The sequence below is a fragment of the Leptonotus elevatus genome, chromosome 13 (assembly GCF_054856555.1).
Source record: "Leptonotus elevatus isolate MCC_2025b chromosome 13, RoL_Lele_1.0, whole genome shotgun sequence".
Lineage (NCBI taxonomy): Eukaryota > Metazoa > Chordata > Actinopteri > Syngnathiformes > Syngnathidae > Leptonotus > Leptonotus elevatus.
In genome coordinates, this window is record NC_141251.1 from 11,040,913 (window position 1) to 11,058,662 (window position 17,750).

Here is a 17,750-nt window from a genome sequence, read left to right on the forward strand (position 1 = left end):
AATTTATCACAGAACATATCATGTGGCCTCTCTTTGAAATTGGCTGGGAATGAAGAATAATTGTGGAAGGACAAATGATTGATGAGCCACATGCTGTGCACGACCTTTGAAAAGGAGCTACTAAGTTACTACACACACAATCACACGCGCACACAGTTTATTGTACAATCAATATTTTCGGGGTTTTCATTTTAAAGAACATGCAATATTAAAGTAATAAATGCAATGTTAAAGTGCAGTGTTCCCTCGCTATAACGATGTTTTTTTTAACCTATTTTTCCAACTCTGAAGGCGTGAACATTGAGAGTATTTAAATCAGAGAGAAAGGTGAGAACATTTTAATAAATGTAAAAAAATAAAGCTGACTACTTTGCAGATTCCAACCATTGTGGGTATTTTTTGGAATGTAACTCCAGCGATAAACGAGGGAACACTGTATTCAATTAGAAAAACCTATACATTGTGATCATAGCAAAGTCACGTCAACCTCTTCTATGTAGCACAACAGAACAACAGATATTATCTTAAGGCACTTTTAAAATGGAAAATGTCTCTGTCCTTACACATTAAAGGGACAGTGTGTGGAAACTTTGGCATTGGCGCATCCCTACACAAGAACATGCATGAGGATTGATAATTCAGTGAATGCACTGTAAACACTGTGACATCAGTCACTGTATGTACATGTAAGCGGAACAAATCAAAATCCGAACAGGGCACTTAGAGCTACGGTGTAAATCTAGCGATGTGAGACGTGCGCGGTGGAAGAAAATGGATGGTGAAGCCTTTCCTTTGTTGATTTGGATGGACTGACTGAATTTGTGGGCTACCAAAACATTTAAAATAACTCTTCTCTCTTGCACTCAAGTGTTCTTGAACGACACGTCCCCCACTTACCGCTCTTGCAGATGGGACAGCACTGGTCCGGTTCATATTCCGGGTTCACACATTCTGTCTGCGGGCAGGCTGACACAGAACACAGCACCTCTCCGCTTGGCTCACATCGGCATTTCTCACACGGAGACACCTGGAAAACACAATTAGCACACTTGGAATGATTCCACACATATACACAGTGGTGTTTGCCATCCTGGTCTCAAGTCTACCCTGGCATGCATAAGAATGAAATGTAAAGTGTATTTAGTTTGTCTTCTTTTGCTTACTTCGGATTTGCTGTTTTGTGTAGCAAGCCCTTTTGTTTAATTCCAGTGGTACCTTCCTTCATCTGTGGCTGCTTTTGTTAGAGTAATATCACAGGTTTTGTTTTGTCATTACACGTTATTGTTTATTTGCCTGTGCAAATGATCCCAAAACGTTTTACATCTGCGTGGTGGTCTTTTTTTCTGGCCGTAGACCATTCCTGACAGAAGTTGGCTCAACCCACCAAATAATGCTAAACTTGTGAGGGATATTGAATTGATTCAGAAATGTCAAATTATATCTGTTTATATAACATCATGTTGGCAGAATGAATAAATTGGAAAGCATAAGCCAGAAAGTCATTGTGGCACACAAAGTGAATCCAAGCAATAGGGTGGAAACGTTATGTGAGGTCTGAAAAGAGATCAAGTCTGAGTGTGTCTGGGACACATCAAGTATTCCACAAAAAAAGGGTTTCAAGTATTAAAAAAAAAAAACTTAAACTTTGATGTCAAGTAGGGGGCCACAAAATATTCTACGGACAGCAAATGGCCCCCAGGCTGCGAGTTCAAGACCACTGTTTCATCGTAACACTGATATACTTTTTCCACGATACAAAAATACTGCAGTGTTGTACGTACTGTACATCCATGCAGAAACAACGAGCGATCAAGCCACAACACGAGAGCAGAGCAACAGCATAGCATCCTCCATTGATTTTATTTTTATTTTTTATAATTTAACATCCTCTCTTGGTTCTCCAGACTCTCATGGGTAAGCAAAGTAATTTGCAACACATTAATACATGGGCGATTGGGCTTATGATTACAGAAATCACAACTTTGTGGGAGCCACTGTGCCAAAAATCCAGCTGAGTGAATAACGCTCACTTATATTAACGTTGGGGACTAAAAAACAAACAAAAATCTTACATGCTTGAGACATGCAATGAGATAAATCACTAGCTCTTGTCTTGGCCGTCCCTCGCTAGCACGAACATACATGTACGTATGTATGTAAGTACGTAAGTAAGTATGTCAATTGCATCATGTTACGCAAAACTCAAACCAATTAAACTACAACACATTACAACATTTATTTCTCATATTTGTATTCACACTCAAGAACAATTTCGAGTCTTCACTCAATCACATTCAAATTCTAATATCTTTAACACATAGCAAGTATCAACCCTAACCCTACGTTGAGAGAAGACTCATCGCCCCCTAGTGCTGCTGAGGCAGACAGCGATTGGTCAAAGATCGAATAACACCCAATGCCTGTTAAATGGTAAGTTTGAAAACAAGAAAACAAACCGATTAATCTGTGCACGTAAGCATTGAGCGCTTCAAACGCTGTCCACTCACATGGCTCAAATATCATCCCTGGTTGCCATCCTAATGGGGGACCTTTTTCAGTTGTGAAGAGACTAATGTAACTCAGACATAATGTAACTAACAAAGTCTACAACTGACTAAATAGTCTCCTTTTAGGTAAAGTGAAGCAAACAAGCTAGTTTCAGGGTCTAATAGGCTGACACTGTGAAAATCGATAGGAATATGAAATAAAACATTATCAGAATGATCTAGCCATGTCTTTGAACTAAGTTTAAATGAAAGAAGTTCAAAATGTCTTTGCTTGTCAATTGTTCCCAAGCGTCTCATAACCTAGAAAAGACTGCAGCTATGTACAGATTGAATGGCATGCAGCTCCTATATTCCCTGTGAAAGGCTTTTTTGGCAGTCCCTTGTGCATAGCAGCACATCTTTGGTCCTATCAAGAGCGCTAAGGTTAATTCTGACAACATTGCTGCTGATTGCAGAGGCTTGCGCCTCCGCATGCCACTTCACTGTGAAAAATGGAGCGAGGCAGCACTTCCCAAAGAAGTTAGCAATCACGCATAATAACCTGCCTGTAGCAAATCCCATGGCGCAGCACAAAGGCTAATGTATGACGCTTGTGTGAGATTTGTATTTTATTTTTTAGGTTTGACATAGAACTGCTTTTAACATCTGTGAGGACTCAAGCTTCACTTCCAGTTTTGACAATCGCTAGCATAAAAAGGGTGTACAATGTACCACTGTTAGATCAGTGGTTTTTAATCTGGGTTCAGTCGAATCTCAGGGGTTCTGTGAGTGAGTCTCAGGGGTTCAGTGGAGGAGAAAAACACATATGACTAAAATGATTCTTCATGATATGCCACGCTTGGCCATTATTGGTTGTAGGTGATTATGCCACATTGGAGGCCTATCTGTGCTGCAGGGAATTTGGTGCTCTCAGTAGTTGACTTGTGACTGTTGTGATGATATGTCATGTGATTTCTTTATTATTGTAATCCTTTCATAATGTCGAGCAAAAAAAGAAAGTGGTCGGACGACTATGTGCAACATGAATTCACACGTATAAAAGAACGTATGGTGTTCCACAGGGTTCAATTCTGGGTCCTCTGCTGTTTTCACTTTATCTGTTAAGTTAAAATGGATTTTGACATCTATAGCTTTCACTGAATGAGTTAAGAAAACAGTGGTGGTTGTTTTAAAGCGCCCTATACATATAGATTTGAGTGATGGCAGTCAGCGTCCTAAATGTCTGATTTGCAATGCCAACAACAACAGTACAGAAACAATATGAAAAGACTGCTGAAGCTGCACATCGAAAGTGAGCCTTCAGAAATATTCTAGTGAGAACAAAGACAATTGCTGACCTTTGCCATTATAAATCTGCCTTCATGCCTTCTTTGCCGCTTGCTTGCTGCGGGGCAACTACTTTTTATGTAGTGCTTGCCTTAGACTCATTTGAACGTCAAAGGTGGATCTGTCAGCGTTTTGCTCCGCTCGGAGAATGTCAAATAAACAAGTGAATGAACAGTTCATGAACTCACCTTAAACTCCTCTAACGAAGCGTAGATCTTTTCCCGAAATTCGCAGTAGTTCTTTTTCTCCTTGCACTGCGGGCAGCATTGACTCGTGTCCACTTTAATGCAACGAGGGTGCACCCGGGGACAATCTGGCTTGCTGCACAGAGGACCTTCATCTGTACAGAGGCAAGGGCATGTGGACGGGCCGGGGGTGAATTGCTCACCGATGGCGAATACAAAACCGCTCTCATCCATACAGCCTTTACCCCTGTAGTCCGGGTAGGCGTACTCGTCGATGGCTTCCAAGGACAGGGTGACGTCACTTGTAGGACCCACGTCTATCTGGTTGAAGTCATCTTGCTCAGTCCACAACTCTTGGGACTTCCCACCCTTGGATCTGAGGTTAGACATGGTGCGGCTCATGCCAGTTCTGTTTAGACCCAAAGTATCGTTGTCCTCAGGCTGCAGCTGCTTGGGGACCGCTTTGTCCTCCCTGGCCTGGGTCAGCACCCTTTCCAGACGTTCACGGCTAACCGGCAGGGTGGTTAGAGGATTGCTCTCAGCGCCACTCATCAGGAACCAGAGAACAAAGAGAACCTCTGCTGTCATGGCAACGGAGTGCAGCATCTCTCCCCACCACCAGTGAGGTGGGAAAACACCTTGGCTCACATAACACACTTCACATCTCAGGTGTGAGCCAGTCCATCTGGAAAGAGAAAATTAAACTGGGGTTATGCGCTCAGTATTTTGTCACTTTTTATCCCAGGTGTGCGCTTTGGAACAGGGCAACAAATTCACATGGCTTTGTTCCGTCACGTCAAGCAAACACCCCGAGTCTGAGATCAGTGAATTGGATTGTCAAGATAGGGAACATCTGTGTTAGGAAATCAATACTGCTTGATACTGTAACACTTCTCTGCATCAATCAGTCTTGTTGGTGACAAAGAGGAGCGACTTGAATCAAACATTCTAAAGCCTCCGCTCTTCTTAACGGAACAAAGAGTCTGGATCAATTTACTTCTTAAAATGAATCTCAGTCAACTGTAAGAGGAATTGATTTGAAAAAGAACATAATTTATGTCAGGCTGGAACCGTATCGTCATTCAAAGTAACGAAAGCTTTACTTTTCACTTTTTCGTTCTAGGATCAAAAACCTCCTTGGAGCTTTCTTTTGTGTTGTAATCACATGTAATTACACTTGAACGTAACCATTGTGCACAGTACGTTAATACACGACACCTCAGGAGGAGTGAAACCCTGGAGTAAACTGCAAACACAGCGCATTTTATAAAAAGCTGTGCTCAATATTTTTATTTTTGCCTCTCGCTAAACTTGATTTACTCTGGCACTTTGAAATTCAAATGCCTGCTATGACGCTTTGCTGCGCTCGGTGGCCTACTTCCATTTATTTCCTTGCCATTGCTGAGGCCAAGCAAACGCTGCAGTTGTATTGATGTTAACAATTTCATACAATGATGTAATTATTCAGTGTTAGCTAAGTAAATTTAAAATAATCCAATGTCAACTCATTCCAGCATAGTTCATTAAGATGATTCAATTGTGTACTTTAAGACTCTTTGCTACGTAGTGATAGAATAAAGGGAAGTCAGTTGTTTGTGACGATGAACAACAGATGTTATGTTATGTTATGTTTAGACAATGTGACAAAAATTCAGTCTAACTATGGTGCTTAAGTCTTCATAAATTCTGAGTCACTCAGAGGAAAAAAGCTTAAATTGACTGAAGGCATTCAACAGCGTTTGGGCAATGTTTATCTAATTTGCTATGTTTGAGGCACAAGCTTTTGAGTTGTAGTGAAAGTGAAAGGCAGCTGAGGGAGAGAGGAGGAAGAAGAGCCCATTAGTAAAGGAACCTCATTCCGGTAACCACCTGAACAGCTGTTACAAGCTGTCACACGGACACCGTACGCTGTCTTGCGCTCCTGCAGGACTGATCACTGACCTCCTGGCGTTTGGGTGGCTAGTGAAATAAGCACAAACTACTTAATGTGAGCAAGCTAACAATCAATTAGTGTGTTTAGAGTTTTCTCTGGTATTTTAAGTCTTCTTTTTATACCACACACACACAGAAGTGATGGCAAAGAGGAAACTGTAAATACAACTATCAAAACAGACTTTAATACGACATGAAAGTGTTACATAGATTTCTTTCCTGGCTCCTCAGCACTCAAGAGACTCACCTAACAGTACAAAAGTACTTTGATTTGAAGCATCTGGGTGACTGTTGTAATGAATTCGAGTCCATCTGTTAGCGATGTTTGACAAGAGAGAGGACTGAGTGAAGATGAAGACTGCTTTATTAGCTTCTCATACTAGCCACTAGCAAACCTGCTAAAAAAAAAGGTTTTCTTTTTTTTTTTATGTAAAAGGGGAAATCTAAGTCAAACATTTATTTTAAATCAAATGTCCTATGCGGCACCACTAGTCTAAACACGCTATTCTGATTGAATTAAGCAGCAAAATACACCCGTTTTATCCCTCTCAGGGGCCACTTGCTGTCGACTGAAAATGACATCACAGTTGCTCACAGCTCAGGCAACAACCAATCGTGGCTGAGCTTGCAACTGTCACATGACCAAACTCAGAATACAGGTGAGCTGTGATTGGTCATTAACTGAGCCCTGAGCAACTGTGATGCCATTTTCAGTCAACGGCATGTGGCACAATGGTCACCCCCTGAGATGGATAAAAATGGGTGGAATTTGCTGCTTAACTAATACTCCACAAATGCAATATCAATCGGAATACTGTGTTTAGACTAGTGGAGGCGCATGGAACATATTTATTGTAAAGAAGATTTTTGACTTGACTTAATGTTAATATATATATATATATGTGTGTTACGTATTGTAATTTAGCGACACCTACCGGACATGTAAATAGCAACAACAAAAAAAAAAGTAAACTGAATCATAACGGGATTTACTGGGTCTCAACCCCGGGACGTCTGGTTGAAAGACAAGCATCTATCTGACTGAGCTAACAGGCCAGTAATTGTTTCAATGTTGACTACATGTTTTGTAACGTCAACCATATATGAGCATATACCTCTGAGCCTCTTCCTAACCTCAACCATTAGTATCCCATCCCAGAAGTGACGACGAATTCCCAAAAGTGACGATGTATTGACATCAAGAAAGAGCATGCGCAGAATGTACCAACGTCTTGTTCGTCTTGTGACCTGTCATGGAATACGCTCTATTTGGTCGTATTTTCGTGCATGGTAAAACGACCAATATACTTGTATTGTGTTGGAGGACTTTTGGGTGAATTTTCAATCTCACAATAGCTTCAGTGAGTATCGAACATTTTTATTGTTTATTGTCTTAAAAATTTTTTTTTGCAAATTTGTCAGTGGTCACATATTACAAGAAAATGTCGTCTACGTGAGACCAGAATGAAAGTGAGGGCAAAAGGATGTTCCTCCTCATTTAATTAATGAGCCACCACCGCTACAGTTTACAGTACCGCCACTGTTTACGTTACATATTTTGTTTATATTACTGTATATTTGCATATTTTAGTTGTGTTTCACATTTTTTGCTGGCAAGGCAAGCCTGTGATTGCAATCCATCAGTCTGGTATTGTTTTTGAAATTATTTAGAGGAGATAGGCCTATTGTTTTGTAAACAGTCTACTGGCACATTTATTTCATAAATTATAGAGCTGTTCTTTATATTGTTGTTTGGAAGACAATAAAACAGATTACAATGTTTTAAACACTTTACAACTTTGAGGAAAATAATATGATCTATATTGTGATACCAAGATGTGACTTCTTTTGGGGGAAACAACAATTCTACAGAGGGCTACAAAAAATAAATGGGAAAAAATGCACTAACTGATCTTATAACATTCTAGGTAGAGCTGTTTACTACCTCTGGGCACTACTCTCCCAAAACTAAAATACACAAGTGTACCTTGGTCATAACAATACATTTCACAAGACATTTCATCTAAAATCTTGTCCTTGTATCTTTGAAAGAGATACAAAATGAGCAGGAGGAATTGAGGACATACAAGGAGAACAAATCCATTGAATTGGTGGACAAAGAGGAAAACCGACTGTAGGACAAAATATATTCATTCTGAATTGAATTGTATTTATTACAGCTTTTTCAAGGTTAAGTAAGCCCTTTGAAACCTTACTCTCGCTGTTGTATTGCAAGTCACATATTTTCCTTGAGTTCGTACTTTGCAAGCGTTGTATAAGCTCTATTAAAATACAAATCAGCCCATTTGTTAGCCCAAATCGTTATTTTCTGGATGTTTTTTTCCATATGTAAGTTCAAGTTCAGCAGGTGGGAGAAGACCTTACAGAGATAGTGCTGTGAATCTAATTAATACAGATTTAAAAACATTTTTTTCCCACAGGAAATAATGGGAGACGAGTTAATTCAAGGGTAAACCTATCACAATCAGAAAACCTTTATACAATTTACAGGTGATTTGTCTCACTTTTTTAACATTCTTAAAGGGGCCCATCCATCCTAAAAACAAATAATCTTTCTTCTTCCCCCTTTTTATGCAAAATATGAGTGTGACATGGTGTGAAGTTGTCATCTATGCAGTCTGTCATTTAGCCTTTGAAGGCAGAAGCGTGTACAAACGAGTGGATTTGAATTTAGAGCAACTCTTTATTCAGGATTGTGACTAAGGCACAGCGGAAAAAAATGGCTAATCAAAACAAAAATGTCAGCCTCAAAACTAGAATGAATAATTTGAAAACCGCCTGGAACCATGTTTAGCCACTGCCCATGTTTACCATGGATATTTGTTTTATTTATTATTTGTTGCAGACACACACGCAGTCAATGGAATAAGGTTGCTAAAGAGAAATACACGGGAAGAAAAAAAGATAAAAAGATGCCCAAGGTTTACGCGCTTTAGATTAAAAAAGGACAAAATAAAGTTTTATGTAATAGCTGCAAAGCGAAGGTTTAGCCTGAAAAGAAAACATTCACATGAGAATTTCAGCAGATGACAGAGCAAAATCGCCAGTGTTAGATTAACACTGAGAGTGTTACATCTAACACTAGAAAAGTGTATATATGTGTCCACACCAATGAGTGTAAATCTGACACTTTTCAAAGTTTTACTTTTTTCCACACTTAACCAGTGTTACTCCAACACTGTATAGTGTTAAAAACCAACACTGGTAAACACTGAGTAGAGTTGAAAGTACTCTACACTAGTGTCAGTGTTAAACATTTAACCTAAACTACACTCTGGTAAATAGTATTTCACTTATATAGTGTTTTTTCTCCTTACAAGGCCCTCAAAGTTCTTTACATTTTGACTCCTGATGACACAGTAGGGTCAGTATCTTGCTCGAACCCACGCTCTCGGGGTCAGGAGACGACCACTCCACCACTGAGCCACGCCAACCCAACAACATCAACCAGATGTATCACTATTGAAATGTCGACAGCCCGCTGAAAAAGTTGGAACGTTTCTCCTTCACCGGAAATGAGGGTGTGGTCACTCAAGGTGGGGCTGTTTGGGTTACACCTTACATCGACCCCAACACCCAAAGAAATTTACTCTGACAGTGTTATAATAACACTGCTTACTGCATATTTGATCGAACACTGGGAATTTAACACTGACTCATATGCTGTGTACAAGCCGGCCGGCGTATACTAAAACATTTTTTTTTTTAATGTCTGTCTCTGTAGTGTATTCATTTTGCAAAATAAGTCGGGTCCGGTTTAACTTGTGTCGGTGCAAGTTGAAGCTTATCCATCTAACTTAGCTTAGCTTGGTCTGCTTGTCTCTCATCACATCGCTAAGCAGTGATCGAGCATGAGTGGAAAGTGTTATCATTTTTGTGAGAAAAATGTAGTGTATTTATATAACACAAACAAACCCTCTTTACGTTAGGTAGTGTTAGCTAACGTACTAGCCGAAATAACACGGTAATGCAAATTGACATGACATCACACAGGAAACCAAATATGAGCACGAGCACTTTACACATGTGGTTTGAGTTATTGAACTCACCTTTTGGCATTTACACACAATAATAAATACAAATTTGGGGCAAATGTTGATGGTTCACTGCTTTGCTTTTACAACTCATATTTTAGCAACTCTGCTTGTAGTGAGAGTCAAAATGAAGGTTTTTATTTTTTATTTTTTTCACTCACAGCACAGATGTGACCCTGTGGAGTCAGCAAAGCCTTTGTACTTGCAGTCATCAGAGTTCATGTACTGTAAGCTCATATATATTGTACATGTCTGACAACCTCTTTAAAATGAAGCTAATGAATTCCTATTTCATTATTTTCAGTTGCATGTAATTATCTCAGGGAAATAAGCAAAAAAAATGGCCAGTACAATAAATTATGGCAGACGTTTTTGTATTTCTTTTTGGAGCTCAGAACTAGCAGTGAGGTGATTTTCACATTGGGTGGTCTCTTTTTGCACTGACCTTCTTCTGACATGTCTCTGCATGCTTCCACGTTTTGAGCACCACCCTTGAGCCATCTTCAATGTTGGGAATACATGACTTCCAAAACTGTCAATTAAAAAAGACAGATGCACTATATGTGGCTCACACAATGCTTCAATAATAATTTGCATAGCTCAGTAAGGGGGTTTTAGGGAAGCAGGTGAAATGTCAGCTAATTTAATTCCTTTAAAAAACATATTCATAACACTTCCTAAATCTGTGAGGTGTGAAAACAAACCTCAAATTTACATGGGTATGTATTATGTACATGTACTGTATATATAGTATATTAATAAGTCATATTAAGTAGCAGGATAACATAATTTTGTGGTTTGTTAAAACATTTCAAATCAAATCACTGAAGTGCAAACATTAATGATTTTAAATTAACAACATGCAATTTTTCTTCTCCCTCTGCTTCACCATTGAGTAGATTAGAAGTTTATTATTAATATAGCCTTACAGTTAGGTATGGCATTTGACTCAATTTCCTTGAAAGACTATTGGAAAAAATCATTTGCTTCAATACTATTTTAATATTTTTATATTCTTGTTGGAACTTGGGTGTCAAAAAATGTGCTCTTCCACATGCATACTTTATATGGAATGTTGCAACAATAAACAATAAATGCTTTGTAACAAAAGGTAAAAGCAGCAGAACAAACTTTTTTTTTTGGGGGGGGGGGGGGGGGCTCAGCTAAATCTATTAGTATGCAACACCTTATTGGTTCTTGATGAACAATATGAACACATTCCCGAGAGAGTCAATCCAGCAAACGTTGGAGAAATGCACTTGCATAAAATGAATGACAATTTTCAATTGTTCTCATTTATAATTTTTTAGCACTTAATCGTACAACAGCCACAAGAGGTGTCGTCCACTGTCCCGACTAACGATACATTGAAATAAGCCCGGGTATCGTATCGGCCCAGTAGCAATATCTGGTATCGGCACTCACTCATCCCTAGACTTAAAGCAATTCCCTTTTCAATCGCTACTGCCACCTGTTGACAAGGAATGTAACTGCACATACGCAATACGCATATGACGTCACATTTGCAGACAGAGGGCGGGATATTCGAATCCGAATCCAGTCCAAAACTATGAGCCAGAGGCTTGCAGGAGTACCCATTGTGATGAATTTGCATATCACTGGCATCAGGCTGAAAACCTTGTACCTTCAAAATAATCACTTTTGAGGAGACCCCAAAAACGGCATATTTGTTCAACCATTAATATTGCATCATCAAACAGCAAGCCATTTTCAACACTTTAGATTGGTCTATAATTTGTAAAAAAAAAAAAAGAACACCCACATGTGTGGCCTAAAAATAAATATTTTTGAAGAATAAGAAATTTTCTGAATTGTGACTTATGAGCTTTTGGCCTGATGGGAACGATATGTTCTTTTCTGCTGGGATTGCTCCTCACAAGCTTTACTCTTCTTAAACTGCAATAAATGAGGCTGGGTTATTTTATTGGAGTGCAAAAGGTTTAATTGTTGTAGTGTAACATACTCTGTGTAATTAATTGTTTTGTCCAAAGGAATACATGATTCCTTAACGTGTGAATATATTTGGGGAATTGGATATAAGTAAAATTACATGGGATGTTTAGTTACAACAGGGGAAATGGCAAATATGATTGATTTTTAAACGGAAGGAAAGAATGCAAGAGCAACGCAACAGTAAATAGAGCAAGCATCAGATGATTGCATGGTAATGCAATTGAGGCCCTACACCATATTAACACTAAATAAAACACTTTAGCACAAAGCATCAGCGCTAAATGCAGGTTTACGGCTCATTGTGGCAATAAAGGTTTATCTTTTTTGCCTCCCAATAAAACGTAACTGAGATAATCAAGGTGATGAATGTTAAAACAAAGCAATATTATCAAGATCTCTCACAACAAAACCAGAACTGCTTTTGACTACATAATGATACTGAGAGCTTTTCCTTGACACAAAGCCAAATTGACTACAAATAATTTTCCACATCGTTGACCTGCTCTGCTATTAATATTGTAAATTTGCTATTGATCCACGTGCATATTTTTGAAGAACGCTATGATCCTGATCTCCACTGACATTTAAATGTTACACTGACTGATAAGAACGAATGAAGCGCTTATTTTGCGGCATGAGCATGTTAGTGATGTCACTTTGGATACGTTCACAAAGCCAAAGGTCGACTTTTTGCTCAGGTCAACAACGTATTTGTCACAGTTGAACACTGTGATTAATCTACGAGAGATTTAACCTGGCGGTTGGTTCATGGTTCAATGATTCTCACCATAGCGTTGATTTATGACTCATAATAAATATTGTTGCTTTCATTACCAAGCAGAGGCAATAAAGCTCATAAGTCTTGAGGAGGGAGAAAATGTAGCTCAAGCTTGACTAATAAGACACTCCTCATTCTATTGCTATAGATTAGCCTGGCAACGCTTCAATAATACAACATGTGGGGAAAAGGTTGACCTGCCGCTTGCTTTCTGCAGTAATGTCAATCAAAGATTTGTCTTCCAGGTTAGCTTTGAGCAATTTAACCGACACATTTATGCTATAAATAGACCCAAATTAAACGAGGCAGTCCCCATCTTCAGGAATTTTCCACACATGAGCTGAGACATCTCTGTTTTCGTTGATTTCTAATTAGCACGGATGCATTCCGGCGCTATTTAAAAGAATCCAATCTATTACCATCATGTTTCATCCACATGAGCGCTGACATGCAGAGAACGAAACAAGCTCGGCGGCTCGGAGCAGCCTCGTGTTTTGATTTGTGTTTTGGGCTGTTGATGTAAACAGTGCAAGAGCCTCACACAGGTTGGCTGGCAATGAACCTCCACGGCAAGTATCGCATTCAGAACGTCTCAGTGAATAAAAGTAAAGTCACGTCCCTCTGTCACATCAAACTAGATGTCATTTGGAGGAAAAGAAGGTCCACGGGCTAGAATTAAATCAGACTCAATATGCCTGCACAGCTGTCTGCGCTCCATTTTTTATTTTATTTTTTGCACATGCTGTATCTAATTCCTTATCTTCCACATTCAAACATGTCATCTACACACAAGAGCAATGAAACTATTTACTTTAGGTCAATTTGTGACAAAGCACATCACAAGGGATACGACATGAAAGGTTAAGACAGTGTTTGCTTGTGGGCTCCAATCTGACAGGGCTGAGAAAGCATTGAATTAATGATGCCATGTTAAAAACTTTTCTCTTTTTTTTTTTTTACACAGGTAAAGAGTGGACTAATGCAATGTAATTAGAGCGATAAGGTACACCAAAGCAGGATATTAAGCCATCTGCCAGTGAATAAATCGCCACAGGGCTGTCTAATTGAATTTGATCCTTTCACTGACCTACATCAAAAGAAAGTTTCCCCAAACACACAACGCAAAGGCAAGGCAACCACCCTTGCACAACTGTCATGCAATCTTTAGATCATGTGGCCTGGAATAAAGGTAAAAATATGCCTGTGTGCACAATTCCAGCCAGGAAAAGTAATAAAAAATCAAATAAACTAGAGTAGATATTAAAGGGCAGAGTGCAGCATATGACACATAGTGTATTTCATTTTGATGCAGCTTACCCACAGATGTAGTGACATTTACATTGTAGTGTATAATGTAACACAAACATCAGATATCATCAGCTGCTTAAAAAAAAAAAGAAGAAAAAAAAGCATAAAGCTCCCCTAGCAAATCCCCATACCTACCTGATTATCTGAATGCAATTGCATTGTTCATGTAATGTGTCCACCGTGCTACTATTGTATTTTCTCATCCCATCCTTAAGTTAAGGAAGACACATACAGCCTCTACAGGTGCATAAAGAGTAGCTAGTACATAAGATGCTGTTCGTATAATATATAATTACAGCTTACATGCTAGTTGCAATCTAGGTAAATAGCTCTGAATCACACTAAAACACATACCAAAAATCAAAAGAGGATTCCACTTCAACTATAACAACAATGACGTGAACCTACCTGTGATAAACGTACGGTTCCGACAGCGCTTTTGGATCACCAGTACACAGACCTGACCCAGACAGCAACAAATGATCACAACAAGTACAGACCGGTCCACTTTGTTCAAAGACGATGGTTCTCTGGAGGATGGCGGTTCGTTTTTAACTTTGCTCTTCTCACAAGAGTGTGCGAGGCGCTCTGCTCTCTGCGTGATGTCCCCCTGCTCCACACACTCAGCCACTTTATGCTCCCTCCCCAAATTGTTAAATAAATGGAGGCGGAGTACCACGGTTCCGACGTCGAGGTAACTAACAATGTGGCCGCTAGATGGCGCGATTTCAAAGACTGAAATGCTGGCTGACCGGGGGGGGGGGGGGGGGGGGGGGTCAGGTGAGCTAGTTTCTCGGATTGTGTTTGATTAGATTGTCGTTGATTTGGTAAAAAAAGAAAGAAAAAAAAAAGGACCATTTTGTTTTTTCACATTTTCAAGAAGAGGAGGTAGTAAGCCATCATAATTGGATTCAAAGGTACACTTATGAGACATTTTTTAATGTGATATAAAATATTTTGCTATTTTTTGCCGTAACCCTTTTAGATATTCAGGCACACGAAAAACATAAATCCTTAACAATTTAATAAACAAAGTTAAATTTTCCTTGAACACATATGACTGTAGCCAAAGTCCAGTAACATGGTTGCAAATCAATGCTAATGTTAGAGTTTTTGCCGTGCTAGCGAACAACACTTTGATTGCAGTATATTTCTGGTCATAGGAACAACAGTGTTGCACTGGTTTGAGTGACATATTTCATTATAGATGAAATATTGGGTGGGTGGAATGCCTGTCAAGGGTCAAGCCAACATGCTAACCTCTACTAGTCTATGTCTATATTATTTTTAATGTACTGTACTTTATTTAGAAAAAGCACATTGTCTTGTTTCAATAAGTTTCGACCCGTGTAGATATGTTACGAGACCATTGTTATAATTAGGAAATACAAATTTGAAACAAAATTATAAGCGGTCATTAAAATGACAGCTTTACAGTTTAAAAAAAAACATTAATTTCATGCACCAACCCTCAACTCACTTTAGTCATTCCTCATCATGCAAGTCATGACTTATAATACACCCATTATGTAGAGTAAATTAAGCCGTTAATTTGTGTACAGTATTATCAGGCCAAAAATTCTTGGCAGTTGGCACTCTTCTCTCCACTGTGCAAGAAATAACAATGTTACCAAGTTAGCAACATTGTTATTTCCTGTTATTAGCAATGCTTACTTTAGGACCACTGTTGTCATTTTGGATAGTCTTTTTTTCGATAAAGTTGCGAGAGGGGTTGGAAAAGTCACAAAATATAGGGAAGTTGGCAGCTCTGCAGGCCTAATAATTTATTTTGAAAATTGTTTTATTTTTACTTCATGGTCACTGTGACAGCCAATCAGAAACTGTGGGCGGGCTGGATGTGGCCCCCAGGCTTTACTTTTCCCGGATCTGCCTTGGTACCTCGGGTAAGTCATGTTGTCTATTCTTAGGGCGTAGGTCTACCCATGGCTGCCTTGATTACATCACTTTTTGCTGAGTCATGTATCATGCTTTGTTTCCTTTCTCAAGATGGCTTGAAATGTTTTAGTAACAGGGTTGCGTGTATGTTGAGAGACACAACATCAGAGCATACTTTGTACGATTTGAATCCAGGTAGACAATAAATACAAGCATGGACTGACAGGATTCTATGGCAAGCAGTAATAGAGTGATATATCATAGTGGACGTGCACATTACACAGGAAAGCAAAAGCAGGACAAATGTGCTATACAGTTATTAAATATGCAACGTAAGGATAAGTCCACATAATGTATGACATGTCAATGCAGTATATTAAAAATGTGTATTAGCTGTGTGTAAAAAAAATTGCTAAAATGTTAATTACATACCGTATTTACTGACTAACTTAATTACTCAACTGATTGCCTTCTATGGCACACAGAGGGCATAGAAATGAAATTAAGCATAAATGAGGATACGCGGTTCAGAAAATGGATGGATGGACAGCAGTGTATTTGAATTGCAATTACATTCAGGAGGCTTTAATAAACTTAAAAACATATTCACTTTCTGTAAACCTAGTTTGTATTTAAGTTGTAGTATACTATAGTATAGTATAATATAGTATAGTGTAGTAGCCTATATAAAGACCACTCTATTCTTTTTGATTGTAAATAGAAATCATTATTCTTATTTGAACACACATCAGCATACACACAGCAATGCTCTCTGCTGTTACACCTTGCCTGAGGTTGAATGTAAATCCTCACTGTCATTATATTTTGCCCCCATTAATTATTGATCATGTGCCACGTCAACATTTAATCCCAGCAAAATGGCCCATATGCTTTCTCAGTCAGAAGGGTCAATTCAAGGTTGGGGCAGAAAAGAGCATTGAGGACACAGAGTAACAGCCTGTTAATTATACAGTACTGTAGTGTATACACTAGAGATTAAAATGTTCTGTTTTCGGGGGGCGCGGGGGTGGGGGGGCGCTATGCACCTGCTGAATATTTACAAGGATTATATTATGCTTTTCCTTCCTGGTCACTTGGGATTTGCAAGTATGTAACTGTCAGTTGCCTGCATCCAAAATAGTACTTTTTTTGTGTTGCTTTGTCAATGTCTTGTCCTATACAACACAAAAACATCAGTTTCTTTATTAGTTAAATTGCATGTAATAGGTCTTTGGACAAGTTATAGCCCTAGGTGTTCCATCAATAAATACAATTTTATTTAACTCTCCAGATATTTGTTTTTTTTCTTGTATGTAGTGTTCAAGTCAACCCAAGACTTTTCTTTACAATAATGTTGTTTGCACCCCACACAGTCTAAACACGACATTCTGATTAATATTACATTTTAAAGAAGCAAAATCCACCTGTTTTTATCCATCTCAGGGGAAGGCCATTTTTCCACTTGCTGTTGACTGAAAATGACATAATAGGTGCTCAGGGCTCAGAAAACAAGTAATCACAGCTCGCCTTGTTTTCTGAGTTTGGTCATGTAACATTTTCAAGATGAGCTGTGATTGGGCGTTACCAGAGCGCTGAGCAACTGTGATGTCATTTGGCAGATTCGGTTTATATATAATTATTGAACATAATATTGTGTGGGTATTGAACATTTTTAAATGTTCTAAAATGGCTGGCAGTGAACGAGTTTTAAAAGAGTAAACACCACATGAACTTTCCAATTTATGTGACTCATAGTGATTTGCATTATGTACAATTACAGCATTCCGAC

At 38.8% G+C, this 17,750-nt stretch overlaps 1 protein-coding gene across 2 annotated transcripts in view; it reads right to left on the bottom strand.

The window, feature by feature from the left end:
• vwc2 (von Willebrand factor C domain containing 2) overlaps window positions 1-14,735 on the bottom strand; it is a 32,959-nt gene extending 18,224 nt beyond the window's left edge. Inside the window, exons 1-4 of one of the 2 annotated variants that reach the window (XM_086093322.1) lie at window positions 14,474-14,735; window positions 10,451-10,537; window positions 4,022-4,703; window positions 898-1,027 (exon numbers count right to left, since the gene is read on the bottom strand). In XM_086093322.1, coding sequence (XP_085949448.1) covers window positions 898-1,027; window positions 4,022-4,703; window positions 10,451-10,506 — 868 coding nt within the window. In that variant the 5' untranslated portion in view covers window positions 10,507-10,537; window positions 14,474-14,735. The remainder of the gene's footprint in view (window positions 1-897; window positions 1,028-4,021; window positions 4,704-10,450; window positions 10,538-14,473) is intronic. The other variant, XM_086093324.1, reaches the window with a different exon arrangement.
• Window positions 14,736-17,750: the final 3,015 nt, after the last annotated feature.